Below are 15,967 nucleotides of genomic sequence, written 5' to 3' on the forward strand. Positions count from 1 at the left end.
AAAATTTAAAAGTCAAGGCATCTGAATACTTCCCGAAGGCACTGTATATAAATCATTCATTAGCACCAGAAACATCTCTCTGACGGGCCAATCCTCATGGTCTGTACAGGAAGTCTCACAGCATGCTGTGGGAACAAGACTTTTCTCTGCACGGCAGTTGGGAACCTGCCAATGTTTCTCAGCAGCTAGCTTCAAAACACGTCCATCACAGGGTTGGTCACAGGGTTCCATTTCAAGCATCTCTACTATGAAGCTCTATTCATACCCTTTGAATGAATTCTCTGCGTGTTGTATCTATTTCCCTCCATCATCACTTCTTCCCTCTCTTCCCTATCACTACCCATCGCACTCCCTCGCTCCCAGCAGGAAGCACTGAGGTCAAAGGATATTGCTAGTTGGACTATTCTCAGGAAAATAACAGTCTTGATCCAAGCTCCACCCTGTAGTTCAAGCACTATATCAGGGTCATAGAGTATACCTTACAGTAATACCACAATGTCAGAGAAACTCTGGGAGAAAAGACGGTACAGAACAACCAATCTATTTTTGTCCATTTCAACAGGAAGTATCGTGATTTACATGTCTGTTTGCTAAATCTCAAGGTCTTCAATTAACATTCACATCACTTTCAATAAGCATCCATTACCCTTCTTTAATACATCTAACAATATTGTAGTCTTCAGAACATCAGTCATTCATAATCAAGCAGATTACATTTCACATGAAAGGCAGCAATCTAGGACTATTCTGAGATTTGATGTTAAGGCTAAAATATTACATTGCATACATTGGCTGATTTGGCTCACAAAGCAAAGCAATCTCAAGCAGCCCCAATCTCAGAGAGAATCTTTAATAACCACAGAAGTAAATAGGCTGGTAATGAAAAGTACAATTTGTCATGGCAGATCTCTGCCCATTCAAACATCACAAACCGTCCCCTTTCCGCAACCATACTGTATAGGGTGGGCAATCATTTTGGGTCGACGACTACATTGGGATTTCAAGTCAGTGGAGGTCCGCACAGATCATTTTTCTGAACGATTTGTTCGTCAAAAGCAATATGCGGCCCAGAAAACTTGCAGTTATTTGAAAACGTATAGGTCCACTATAATTTCTACATACTTTCTATCTAGTTTTAGACGTTCAAGAGTGGCCTGGAGTGTTTTCTAACCCAGTTTTTTACTCAAACCTCCTGCGGGACAGTTTGAATTAGATCCAGCCCACGGGCTGTATGTGGCCAAGACAGACCAGTTGGTCTCATAGCTTAGCTTTCATAATATATAACAGTGTGTTAGCGTACAGTGACTTGCGAAAGTATTCACCCCCTTGGTATTTTTCCTATTTTGTCGCCTTACAACCTGGAATTAAAATTGTTTTTTTTTAGGTTTGTATCATTTGATTTACACAACATGCCACTTTGAAGATGCAAAATATTTTTTCTTGTGAAACAAACAAGAAATAAGACAAAAAAACTGAAAACTTGAGCGTGCATAACTATTCACCCCCCAAAGTTAATACTTTGTAGAGCCACCTTTTGCAGCAATTACAGCTGCAAGTATCTTGGGGTATGTCTCTATAAGCTTGGCACATCTAGCCACTGGGATTTTTGCCCATTCTTCAAGGCAAAACTGCTCCAGCTCCTTCAAGTTGGATGGGTTCTGCTGGTGTAGAGCAATCTTTAAGTCATACCATAGATTCTCAATTGGATTGAGGTCTGGGCTTTGACTACGCCATTCCAAGACATTTAAATAATAATAATAATAATAATCCCAGTCTCAAATCTCTGGAAGACTGAAACAGGCTTCCCTCAAGAATTTCCCTGTATTTAGCGCCATCCATCATTCCTTCAATTCTGACCAGTTTCCCAGTCCCTGCCGATGAAAAACATCCCCACAGCATGATACTGCCACCACCATGCTTCACTGTGGGGATGGTGTTCTCGGGGTGATGAGAGGTGTTGGGTTTGCGCCAGACATAGCGTTTTCCTTGATGGCCAAAAAGCTCAATTTTAGTCTCATCTGACCAGAGTACCTTCTTCCATATGTTTGGGGAGTCTCTATGTTTGTGGCTTTTGGCGAACACCAAATGTGTTTGCTTATTTTTTTCTTTAAGCAATGGCTTTTTTCTGGCCACCCTTCCGTAAAGCCCAGCTCTGTGGAGTGTACGGCTTAAAGTGGTCCTATGGACAGATACTCCAATCTCCGCTGTGGAGCTTTGCAGCTCCTTCAGGGTTATCTTTGGTCTCTTTGTTGCCTCTCTGATTAATGCCCTCCTTGCCTGGTCTGTGAATTTTGGTGGGTGGCCCTCTCTTGGCAGGTTTTTTGTGGTACCATATTCTTTCCATTTTTTAATAATGGATTTAAATGGTGCTCCGTGAGATGTTCAAAGTTTCAGATATTATTTTATAACCCAAACCTGATCTGTACTTCTCCACAACTTTGTCCCTGACCTGTTTGGAGAGCTCCTTGGTCTTCATGGTGCCGCTTGCTTGGTGGTGCCCCTTGCTTAGTGGTGTTGCAGACTCTGGGGCCTTTCAGAACAGGTGTATATATACTGAGATCATGTGACAGATCATGTGACACTTAGATTGCACACAGGTGGACTTTATTTAACTAATTATGTGACTTCTGAAGGTAATTGGTTGCACCAGATCTTATTTAGGGGCTTCATAGCAAAGGGGATGAATACATATGCACGCACCACTTTTCCGTTATTTATTTTGTTTTCACATATCGTCTGATGAAAACCTCATACTTTCTTATCTTATTTCTTTCTTTCATGTATTGAAAGCAGTAACTCTCCTCAATGTAGTCTGAACATCCCATGACTCTAGGACCAAGAAAATGTATTCAAAATACAGTAGCTTCTGAAGTTTAAAAAGTATATGTTCATTAATGGTAAAATATGTCCGTTTTTGGAGATAAGAGGTTTTCACCCGACAACAATGATATAGTCCTCTTTAAAAAGTTGCTCTTTTATCTTTTTAGTAAGGCTTTAAATTACACAACATCCAAAGAACTAGAACAATAACCTTTATTCACAACAACAACAGAGATGTTGAGAATGCCGGTTAGAACCCAGACATTTTCCAGCACTGATCAGTCTAGGCTCATTCATGCATTCAGCATCTTGACGTTTATACAGTTATCATGCCAACCTGTAACCCTTAACAACAGACTGCTGTCAAGATAAAAAGTCCTTCCTTTGATGTACTGCTTTAATGTCAAAGCTATAAAAAGACGATGAAAGGATGATACTATTTATACCTTTAACATACTGCACTATAAGCCAATTAGACAGACAGCCAATCAGAACTCACAGAGACGTCGAAGACCTCCTCTGTGTCGTCCAACATGCGTATCCTAATGGAGACGTGGCGTCCAGGGGGCATGGTTGGCGGCCGGTGGCCAGGGTCCAGGGTGCTGATGCCCAGGGTCTCCTGGGCTCCAAGACGCTGGGCTGCTGATGCTCTGTGCTCGGGCTCCACCATGGTGCTCTGTTCTGCTACCGTACAGCCTGCAGGGGAGGCAGAAGAACCGTCATACACACACACACGCGTAACAAAGTAGGTTCCGTCCCTGTCTCTCACTGGGCTCGAACCCGGGACATTTTGTACAACACACACTCACATGCACGTACGCATACACACACTAGGGTTGTGAAGGTCATGGAATTTTGGATGACGGTAATTAGCCAGCCAAATGCTGCAGTCAACCGTAACAGCAAAAATGTAATAAATAGCAAAAATGTAATAAATGTTAGACACACATTTTCTCCTCTCCTTCGCTCCTGACTGCATGTGCTGCCATAGAAATAAAATGAATAGAAAGGGTGTCCCCATTCAAGTCAATGATGGCATAATGGGTGGACTGGCGGCCATTGCTTGTGTACCCCATAGGAGCAAAGAAGGAAGTAAAAGAAGGACGTGTAGTGTACCCATCAATATGGGTTGTAACTAGATGGAGTACAGCTACGACCGGAAGTGACTTTTCGTAGCAGGTTAGGAGAGCATTTTAGCTAACCCTAACCCTTTTCCTAACTTTAACCTGCCACATTAATTCCCCTAACCTGCTGCGAAAAAAGTAACTTCCGGTCGTAGCTGTATTCCACCTAGTCAGAACCATCAATGTGCTGTGATTTGTTTATTCAACTAAACTGACATTACAAAAATACATTCCATTGCATGAGCCACATCAGTTAATATCATTTGAATGAAAATTCTACTTTACCATGGAAATTATTGCATCACAATACCAGGCAGCCATTGCAAGTGTACCCATGAGTTTACAGGGTCAAATTGTCAGGGTTAAAGTTTCCATGGCCAATCTATTCATTATATTTCTATGTGTGCTTCTACTGCATTGTGGGGGGTGTTGCCTATGCAACCAAAAACGATTTAGCTAGTTTCTTGTTTCAGCAAGGAGCAACAAAGTTTCATCATGTTGTTAAGAGTCCATGTTACCGCAGAAACGGACTCAATTGCAAGAATGCCCAGCTGTCCCGTCTTCTGTTTGTAATTATTATTATTTAATTTTTTTCTTGACGGTCTTCATCCATAACCGTCGGTTACATGGTTATAGCACTCACACAAACACACACTTTGCCTTTCTTTGCCTGTCGGTGGGGCAATAATGCAGTTCCTATCATGTCTGTCAACTGTTCAACTATTAATTGTTCAAATTGAGCATTAGGGAGTGGGACCCCCCTCTTCCTATCCCGGAGAAAACAGAGGAGAGGAGGTGGGTGGGTTACATAAAAGGAGATGAAGTCCCAGGGGAGAGAGTTCACAGCTTGTGTCAGACTAGCAACGTAATTGCAAATGAGGTATTTGCACTCTAATCTAATGGGTGATAATTGTAGCCTTTGGGAGAAACAATTAGTTCCCTCTCTTTGTAAATGTGTTGCTTGATTTCAAAGTGAAGAATCACTCTACAAAGGAATAACAGGGATAGTCCGTAACATCAAAAGGTCGAAACTAGGAATGCACGATATATCGGTAAGCATATCGGAATCGGCCGATATTAGCTGAAAATGCCAATATCGGCATCGGCTCTATGTATAGTTTAACGCCGATGTGCAAAACCGATGTCAAAGCTGACGTGCATACCTGTATAACGCAGGTAGATGACGTAATGACGCCACGAAAAATACAGTGCTACACGTGCAACACAGCATTCCTAACCTAGCCCAATGTCTGTTGTGTGGATCTATTCTGAAGTTTCAAAGGAAGATAACAGAAAGGCCATATGCAAAGTTTGTGCTGCTATTATTTCCCGAGGAGGGGAGAAAGTGAAATCTTTCAATACCACAAACCTAATTACTAATTTGAAAGTGCATCACCCCCAGACGTTCAGCGACTACTTAGAACAAAAGCAGAAAAAAACTAAGAGCACACTTCCAACAACTAAACAAGTTCAAGTCAAGCAGTCATTTGAAAGAGTAAGAACATTTCAGCGAGACAACTCAAAGGCGAAATCCATTAACGCCAAGATAATGGAATTCATTGCCCTTGACAATCAACCGTTCTCTGTCGTGGATGATGTTGGCTTTCGCCGACTGGTCGAGCAACTCGAGCCCGGTACACATTACAAAGTAGGCGCTATTTTTCAGATGTTGCCCTCCCGGAGTTACACAGTATTGTTGAAAGGCACATCCATGAGCTATGGGCGTCACTGCTATTAGCTTCACAACTGACATTTGGACCAGCGATGTCAGCCCCATGAGCATGCTGAGTCTGACAGCACAGTGGGTCGACGAGGATTTCATACTGAGGAAAGCCGTATTGCATGCTCAAGAATGTGCTGGTTCTCATACCGCTGCTGCCATTTCAATGGCATTTGAGAACATTTTTTAAACTTGGAAAATCCCCAAGAACAAAGTACAGGCTGTGCTACGTGATAATTCAAGTAACATGACAAAGGCTTTGGAAGAATGCTGAGTCACCAGTTTGCCATGCATGGCACACACGCTGCAACTACCTGTGAACAAAGGTGTTTTGGCGTAACGCAGCATATCTGACACAGTGACAACAGGTAGAAAGATAGTGGGTCATTTTAAACACTCACAGCTAGCATACAGCCGCCTGCAAGCAATACAGGAGCAGCTTGGAGTGAAAACGAAAAGGCTTAAGCGAGACATTTCCATCAGATGGAACAGTACTTTTTACATGATGGAGAGCCTGCTGGAACAGAAACGAGTGATTGGCGTGTACGCAGCCGACTAGGAGTTAACTGCAACAATCAGTACAAACCAGTGGACTCTCATTGAAAACATGAACACACTCCTTGCTCCATTTGAACAACTGACTCGAGAAATAAGCTCATCAACTGCGTCTGCAGCAGACGTGATACCCTCTGTCATGGCATTGAAACACCTGCTCAACAAAACTGCCGACACAGACCGTGGGGTTAAAACTTGCAAAAGTACTCTACTAGAGGCTGTGAGAACAAGCGATTCGGTGGTATTCTCTCTGAGCATCTTTACTATGTCGCCACCATGCTCGATGCTAGGTACAAGGACCGCTACTTCGATGCAGACAAGAAACAGGGTTTACGTGAAATGTTACAGACACAGCTGGACAAGATGGAAATGGACACAGTGACAGTGCGCACCGAGAGAGAGAGAGGAACCACGACAGAAGAGGCCACAGACAGACAGAGCTGAAACTTCACTGCTTGACATGTATGATGAAATCCTGGTTGAGAATGGAACGACTGAAGAAATTAACAACGAAACACCACAGCAAGTAAGTGAAAAAAATTGGTTTTGATTATGCTTTACTGGTAATGGGGACATACGTAAATGCCAACAAAATAACTTTGTGTGTGTGTGTGTATATCTCTGTGAGAGAGAGACTGTTACTACATCGGCCAACATTAGCCAATGTTGATCTATGTCTAATGACCCTTTGGAATGCAAGAAAAATGCAATATGTTGTACTAAATGTACTAAACCCCCGCCCCCCCCCCCCCAATTATTTGCAGATATTTGTGTCATGAATATCAGTTGTGCGATAAAATACATTCATGGATTTGTAATTTTTCTCATTTACAAGTTATTAAACAATCTGTTCCTAACTGAACAAGTGAACATATGACACTTTGTTTCAACTATTTAACTGTACTAGAATGCTTAAAAAGGCCACTCAATTTTTTTTATATCGGTATCTGTTTTTTTGCAAGGAAAATATCGGATATCGGTATCGGCCAAAAATGTCATATCGGTGCATCCCTAGTCTAAACAATTGACTATGTAAGAACTTTCAAAACTATTTTTCAACTATTTGTTTGGACAAATTACCTGTGGCGTTACAGTATATAGGCAGATAGAGTGAGTGAACTACAAAACAGTAGAGATAGTAAGGAGCAGCCGAGCGAGAGAATGTCCCAAGTTCACTGACATCCAGCTGCTAATAAGGACATACCATCTGGGCTGTGTGGATCTCCTCATGATGTATGACAGCATGGTTTCCATGGAGATCACCATGCATGGCATATTAAATCACATGCAACATGCAGATAGATACTATAATTAGGCCTAGTTGGACATGTGTGAATGAATAGTGAATAAATCAGTTCCTTTCAATGAATGACTAGCTCTTGGTGGTGGAATGTGTTTCGACCAGTTGCAGGATCATCCATTCTGGGTTGAGGCAGCAGGAGCAGGTCAATCCACCACCATCTCTCAAGCCAACCCCAGAGGCCCTGCTTAGTTCTCTGTTTATCACACATTCCAGCATGCTGATGTCATCTTGCGAGCTCACCAAATGGGGTATTGGAGCGTGGTGGTGGGGGCAGCTCTCATTCAGACAGTACAGTGGTGGCTCACTGACTCTTGAAGAAGTGCACACACAATGTTCAAAGTTCAGATTCAAATTAAGATGAGGATTGCATATAAAGACAGTTGAATTTGGCCAACACATCAAGAGCGGGGAAAATTGAGGCTAAAACTGTTGATCTGTTCAATGACCGTCTCTGTTTATTTCTAACAGCCTCTCAGTCCCCCATAGAGCTGATCAAATAAACGCTTTGTTTACAGTGTGGAGGCAGTGCACCATTACACACAATGAATATTTAACACATCATCATCATCATCATCATGGTTGGAGGTTGTTGAACACATTGCTACGCCACACAACTGACCTTGTTTAGAGCAAATGCTTTAAATTAGCTGCACCTGCCCATAATATATACTGCCATGGCCTGGGTGAGTGTGGAGTGCTGTTAGAATTTTCCAGCAAAGGGGTCACAAGTGTGGGAGGGAAGAGACCATTCACTTGGAGAGATTAAAGCCATTGCTACTGCTGTCACAAGGGGCATAGAGATATGCATGCAGTCCAAGCATGTCTGTGAATTGTCCCCTTCAAGAGAAACCATGGAGACATCAACTCCCTTATTGTTTTACAAGCTACCACGCTTTGTCAAATGTGCATAGGGATTTTAATATGGGACTGAAAACCCTTGGCTCAGAAGTAACCCATAAATACTGTAACTAAACACTCTCCAAACAACAGAGTGAGACCCAGGGCTATGAGAGAGCAGACAATGATTAGTTCAACTGACGCTTACCCTTCCCTGCCCCCAAGCTCATGAATCAACGGCCAGTCTGCCATGTGTCGCCCTACAGTATGTGGGCCCCTGAATAAGAATGTAGTCTTTGGCTAGTGCGACTCAGTCACAGCTCTGTTACTACTATGTTGTTACTGTCGAAGACAGCCGGCCTGGGACATATGACTGGTATGCCAGCCCAGCCCAGGATACTATAGCGTACAATGCCAGGGGAACATATTCATACCCCCAGTGTTCACAGGGCCTAGCTTTGAACTCATTTGCTTGAAATTCCCCACAACCGTGTAAGATAGTGCTGTGGCTGCTGGCTCTGGTAGGCAGTTTGGGCTTTAACAGAGGCTCCTCTGTCTTTATGCAGCATGCAGCAGGAGCACACAGAGCCCTTCAGAGCAGTCCAACACATGCAGGCACCATTTCTGCAACTGCACAGCTGGATTTTATTACAGCCAGCAGAATGGCTTGAGGATGGGGTAGTTCAGCCAACTGTCTACCTGAGACGTGCTGAAAATCCACTCCTATTTCCACTGGACAGCAACATGCTTCAGCTCCACAGACATTTATACCTGGGTGTGGCTCTCATATTTGAACCTTTGCATTCAACTGTATGCAGAACTTAAATTTCAAATGTGTATACCATTATGCCATTGTAAGTTAAATGTGTTAAAGGGGGTTTGTATGATTGAACATGATTTCAAGAAATATACCAATAATTCTGAAATTATGTAGGACCCCAGATCTGGGCAATTAAACTAAACCCCTCTATAACTGTGGTTCCTAAGAGCGGATCAATCAAATAACAGAACATCAGTTTGCCTTTTCTGCTTGACAATCCACAATACAGATTCTTAATGAGTGTATCTTTGGGGGAGGGGCGACTGTTTGACAGTTCAGTGAGTCATACCATGTAATCTTTCTGGTAAAATTACAAAAAAATCTAGTTTTGACGCAGGCATATTTGGATTATCAAATCTAACCAATATGGAAACATACAAGAAATGTATGCACACCAAAAACAAACAAACTGACAAGCTTTTTATATTTTATTATTGCCTATTAAGAAAACAAGATTATTGGGGGAATGGTTATTGAACAAAGTCCTTGTGACATTTTACGCACATAGCTACGATAATGTAGTCTAGAGGAGTACAGTAATCCATAGGACATTATTGTTAGACTACAAATAAATAACCTCGACTCAACTGACCAGCCACTACTTCCCTCAAGGGTAACAAAGTAACAATGGAAAATGCACTCTCACTGATTACATTTTCAATTTAAATTGTAAACGAGGCACGTCTATATAAATGCCGTATATTCAACACCCATTCTTTATTCCAAAAATATTGTATACAGGCTATGGTCTACGGTCATGAGATGTTCTCCCATTCAGTGTTGGTGTTGTACGTCTGATGTAGTGGATGACTATTGCTTCTTTTTTTTTACCACCGCTCTTGGTTGTGAGAACGACCGGGCAAAAACACGGTTAGATCTTCCATTAATTGTAATAACGATTGTTCTAACTAGATGCGACAATTAGCCTATATGGTTAAGCATAACGTTAACATTCTTTAAAACAGGCTACACGGTTACAAAATCCAAGGCAACTGGGGCTAGGCTACTTCTACGATTTATCTCTAATCTGCTGAAACAAGTTGCACACTGCCGTTTTGCACATAGGGAAATGAATGGTATAAAATCTTACCCTGTTTTTAAAATGTGTATAATTCCCAATTTACAAAATATTTTACATCCACTTCCAGACGCAGTTTAGGCTGCTTTCGTGGAGCCAAATGGAGTTCAAATGCTGGTTGTACCGCCGAGAAGCTTCTTCATGGTCGCCATGTCGGACGACTGTGTGCGGGGAGAGACAGGATTACATTGAAACGAGCGGCAGATCCTCTCTTGGCTTGTTACTCCAACAATAAATGAAGAACAGTGCCTCCAGCTATTGTGGAAGGCATTGCACCTACCTGCAGTGCAATCTTTGCCAAATAAATGTTACAGCCACATAGCTCCATCTAGCTGTAGAATATGGGGCATACATTAGGTTAAAGCCCTAACAACCCATAACCCATAGCTCTAACCCTAGCTCTTCTTCCTTTTCCTTTTCTTCCTCTTCTTCCTCTTCTTCCTCTTCTTCCTCTTCTTCTTCTTCTTCTTCTTCTTCTTCTTCTTCTTCTTCTTCTTCTTCTTCTTCTTCTTCTTCTTCTATGATATCATGGCAGTCAGCAAACAAACGTTTAATGTGCATGCCACCACCTACTGTGCTGGAATGTACGATCAATCATGATCTGCCCAATTCTGTACTACCATGAAAATACAATTAAAAACCAAATAAATCCCTACTAACGTCTACCACACCCTCCCCCTCCCCCCAAACCCCCAACCCCATTAAACTTGATCTATATCATGCTGAAACACTCCACCCATAAGATTGTTCAGCATGTCAACCAACATTTCAACAGCAACATCTGTTACCCCCAATATCTCTTTTGCAGTCTCCACAATAACATTCAACCTGGCATCTCTGCTTTCCACAACCTGAGTTGTATTGATAACCTTACCAATAAAAGCTATGAAGTCAACTTAATTCATTATCAAAGTGTCCTTTGACACCGCACATTCATGAGAGCAAGATTTCTGAACAGGCCTCGAAACCATGCCAGGACCATCAGAAGCACCAGCCCTGACAGTAGGTCCACTTACTACAGGTACATCCATGTAAGCTCCATCAGTCTGCACTGTAGTTCTACCAATCTGTTTTACAGCCTCTGCATATGACACATCATGACTGATCCTATATCTCTGAGCCTCTCTAGCCTCTCTCTGTACCTGGCATCCACCAAATGCTGCACTGTGTTCTCCCCCACAATTACAGCACTTAACCTCCACATTGCTTCCACATTCACCGTAATCATGTTCCCCTCCACACTTGGCACATCCTTTCTTTCCTTTACACTGACCAGCTACATGTACCATTCTTTGGCATTTAAAACACCGCAATGGGGATGGGACAAATTCTCTGACATTGAAACTAAGGAATCCTATCTGTACTTTTCCAAGCAAAACCTTCTCAAACCTCAGCAGCACTGATAAGCTTTCACTTCTTTGACCTTTTTTCCTACTGATCAACCTTTTGGCCCCAATCACTCTACCTCCCTTCACATTTTCTTTAATATCATCCATGGACATACACTACCGGTCAAAAGTTTTAGAACACCTACTCATTCAAGGGTTTTCTTTATTTTTTACTATTTTCTACCTTGTAGAATAATAGTGAAGACATCAAAACTATGAAATAACACATATGGAATCATGTAGTAACCAAAAAAAAGTGTTAAACAAATCAAAATATATTTTATATTTGAGATTCTTCAAATAGCCACCCTTTGCCTTGATGACAGCTTTGCACACTCTTGCCTTTACATAATGCCTTTACACATATTAGACCAATGTAGGCTACCTTATGAAAATGTTAATAAATAATAAGTAGTATTCAAGCAAGTTCATTAATATGTAGGCCTTTTATATTATATCTATTATGGAAATAGCCTACACTGATGTTGAAATATGGTAACTTAGTCTAGCATGGTTTTCTTCACTGTTTTCAGTTGTCATGTACTTTCACAAAAACAGTTGGTGCAGCTGTTTAGTTGCATAAGCTGTCCACTATATAACTACATGTACTTACATGGTGGTGATTATACTGTAAGTACCACATGGATTACTATGGAAATACACAGGTATTAGTGTTGCACTGTTACTGTAAAGGGGGACCAAATCCTACTCTCCGTTGTCTCTGCACACACATCCATTGATAGTAAAACATAATGTCTCATAACATCATGGATGCACTTCATCAAGGTGAGAAATAAGAATGTTCAGGGATGGTGACGGACAGAACACAGAGCTATATTTTCTTACTAGGCCTAAAGTAGCACCTGTCATGTTAAGCTTATCCAAAGAGGATGATTTCCGACTGCATTCCTTAAGGTAAATCTAAATAGTCTAAAATGGCATCCTCTCCTAGTCTCTTCCCCTTCACCTATCTGACGAGCCAGAATCAGTGAGAGCAATATTTGGAATGCCCAAGGCTTAAGGGGTATTTTGCACTCACCGGTCAAGTGCTTTAACATTACTATGGTGGAGGAAGGAGATGAGGAGAGGAAGACAACTTAGACTATTGAGATGTACCCCAGCTTTGGAGTGCACTTCACGGAGGATCCACTGGAGGGATCATTGCTCACTGGAGCAGGGGCTACACAACTGTTCTGCAGCCCAGAAGGAAAACTCATAGAATGAAGAGAAAGACAACTGTGAAATGAAGAAGAACAGTACATTTTCACTACCATGCTATCATAATAGGCATACCCCATTACCTCAACAATTAACTTATTCAGATACACAACTTCAATATCCCCTTCACTTCAATATTCCCTTTCCTCTGGTCTCGGCACCATCGCTGTCCCACTTCGTTACACAAGTATCAGAGCTGTTGGCACAGCAATGTCTTACTATTATTGTCAGTAAATGTTTTTAACGGGCATGTCTTAGTCGATCACAGTTGGCCCTTTCACTCATTTCTCAATTTTGTGAATAAACCCACATGCTGTTGTTGTGTCCAGGCCAGTGAATTAGTTCAGCCGTCTCCATAGCAAAGAAGGGAGTTGTAATTCAGATCATCAAGTTGTGTCTGTCAACAGCTGTATTCATCATTAGAGAGAGCTTGCTGCCAAGGGTGAGGAGGCTGCTGAATGCTCCAGTGTATCTGTATATGAATTGACTATCACAGAAATGCAACAGCGTCTTTCACAGGCCACTGCTATTTTAGGTTTTATATGATAGTAATGGTGCAGGATTATGCATTGCCTTGGTATAGCACTAGGTCTCAAAGGGCTTTACATTGTGGAGGATGATGGAGGCGTCACAAACGGCTTAGGTGAATCTAAAGGCAGCAGCGTAGTGCATGTTATCTCACAGAGATATGTGTAAAAGGTAATCATCTTATTATATAGACCTATTTTTAGATCTGTTAGTGGCATAGGGTTCATGGATAAAATAACTGTCTCCTTCCTCTATGCAAGACATACAGTGCAGTTCTCCAGTTTCCCTGCCTGCCTGCATTCCTGGTTTCTTATTCAGGAGATCTCTGCTCTGCTCTCTGGAGAGTGGCCTGAGGCTTTGACTGGGACCGGTTCCTCCATGCCGCCTACTCCTGCATGTAGCTGGGGCTGGGGACAGGGATAAAAGATATGGACGCCTCGCAGTATCTGGGGTGGAAGGCTGGAGCTGGGCTTGTTTAATGCCTTTGCTGTTCGGCGTTCGCCCACCTTCTCCCTGAATCTACTGGCAGGAAGAGAAGTCTCCTACTCCTTGTGTTCTGTGGGATTGAGATGTGGAAATCACACTCTGTGCCTTGGCAGCGACAGAACAGAACCTCTCTGGAGGCCTTTTCTTGGAACTAAGGCAAAGATGAACATTTCAGAGCGAGACCATGAAGGGAGTGAGAGCTATAGCGAGAGAAAGAAAGTGCAGGAGAGCAAGAGAGAGTCGGTGCTGCTGTAGACCAGGCACGTAATAATTTTATGCCTCAAGCAGTTTGAGCCAGGGTCTTAGCTCATATAGTCATCTCCTCCGGTCTCCTGCTATCCCTGGCATGAGACAGGCAGGCAGTCCAGTGAGAGGCTGTGCAGTCCAGTCCACTGCAAGATTGTAATGAGTTTCCCCCCTCCATTACTCCAGTCCTTCACTAAACCTACAGGGCATATCAGAGGCCCCTCTGTGTTTAGATCTTCACAAGAGTGTTGGAACAGTCGAAGAGTGACTCAAATGGAGCAATCTTACATGCATTTGAATATGTTATAATGAAAATATAAAGACATAGCACAACACTGTGTACGTCCTCTATAGTTATCTATTGTATAAACATCTCACTCATGATGCTTCTATTCTTCAGAACACAGAGATGACAGTATTCTGATTGGTTTGTCTTGTGATTAATTGTCATTTAATGGAAACATGTGGGTCCCAGGTTTTGCATTTCAATGATGCGGTGACAATCATTAATTTGTGCACCAGACAGCCAACAGCAGAACTACAACTCGAAGCGATGCTCACAACAACAAGGGACTAACAAAGAGCTGGACAACGATTCCTGGTAAATACATCAGGTGAGGCAGTCAGTCTAATAAGGGGGCAGCTGATAAGAAATGTGCCTTGTTTCCTTGCAACATGTGTAGGCCTTCCACTGCACCTGCTGAAGTGAATGGGGTTTGCTAGTGGTTTCCTTATTAAGGGTGTGCTGATGTATCTGCAGACCCACAGGATGCTGCATTGTTTGTTCAGCTGCTAGTGCAAGGAGAGGTTGCCTCACAATGGATGGGATACCAAACAGGAAATCACACACTGCAGGGATCCGCTATTATAAATGTCCAAATTATGTCTAGAAATTGGATTTGCTAGTTATGTATGATTTCATGAATCAATCTCAGGCTGGCATAGCATGTGTTACAAAAGCAATATGCAAGTTCTCCCAGTGCATCAATAAAGTATATACAGTGAGCACCACAATTCATTGGACAGTGACCATTTTTTTGTTATTTTGGTTCTGTACTCTAGCACTTTGAGTTTGAAAGGATACAATGTCAATGAGGGTGAAGTGCAAACTGTCAGCTTTAATTTGAGGGTATTCTCATACATATCGGATGAACCGTTTAGACATTATAGAAGCTTTTGTACATGGTCCCCCCCATTTTCGGGCATCAAAAAACATTGGACAGTTTAACATAATGTAGAATCAAGTAATCATTGTTAATATTTGGTCGCATATCCTTTGCATGCAATGACTGCTTGAAGTCTGCGATGCATCGACATCACCGGACGCTGGGTATTTTCCCTGGTGATGCTCTGCCAGGCCTGTACTGCAGCCATCTTCAGTTCCTGCTTGTTTCGGGGACTTATTGCCTTCAGTCTCCTCTTCAGCATGTAAAATGCATGTTCAATTGGATTCAGATCCGGTGATTGACTCGGCCATCAAAAACGCCTTCGTTGCTCTAGCAGTATGTTTAGGGTCATTGGCTTGTTGCATGATGAAGTGCCGTCCAATGAGTTTGGAGGCATTTGGTTTTATCTGAGCAGATAAAATATTTCTGTAGACTTCAGAATTCATTGTTCTACTTCTATCTGCAGTCACATCATCGATGAAGACAAGTGAGCCTGTTCCACTGGCAGCCATACAGGCCCAAGCCATAACACCCCCTCCACCATGTTTCACGGATGAGGTGGTATGCTTTGGATCATGGGCATTTCCTTTTTTTCTCCACACTTTCCTCTTTCCATCACTCTGGTACATGTTAATCTTTGTCTCATCTGTCCACAATACTTTTTTCCAGAACTCTTGG

The 15,967-nt window shown here is 42.3% G+C and overlaps 1 protein-coding gene across 4 annotated transcripts in view; it reads right to left on the reverse strand.

The window, feature by feature from the left end:
• Positions 1–10,492, reverse strand: part of LOC121536734 (FERM, ARHGEF and pleckstrin domain-containing protein 1) — a 76,154-nt gene extending 65,662 nt beyond the window's left edge. The window contains exons 1-2 of one of the 4 annotated variants that reach the window (XM_041844223.2): positions 10,270–10,492; positions 3,320–3,516 (exon numbers count right to left, since the gene is read on the reverse strand). In XM_041844223.2, coding sequence (XP_041700157.1) covers positions 3,320–3,490 — 171 coding nt within the window. In that variant the 5' untranslated portion in view covers positions 3,491–3,516; positions 10,270–10,492. The remainder of the gene's footprint in view (positions 1–3,319; positions 3,517–10,269) is intronic. The other 3 variants (XM_041844222.2, XM_041844221.2, XM_041844220.2) reach the window with 3 other exon arrangements.
• Positions 10,493–15,967: the final 5,475 nt, after the last annotated feature.

This window comes from Coregonus clupeaformis, chromosome 23, assembly GCF_020615455.1.
Source record: "Coregonus clupeaformis isolate EN_2021a chromosome 23, ASM2061545v1, whole genome shotgun sequence".
Taxonomy (NCBI): Eukaryota; Metazoa; Chordata; class Actinopteri; order Salmoniformes; family Salmonidae; genus Coregonus; species Coregonus clupeaformis.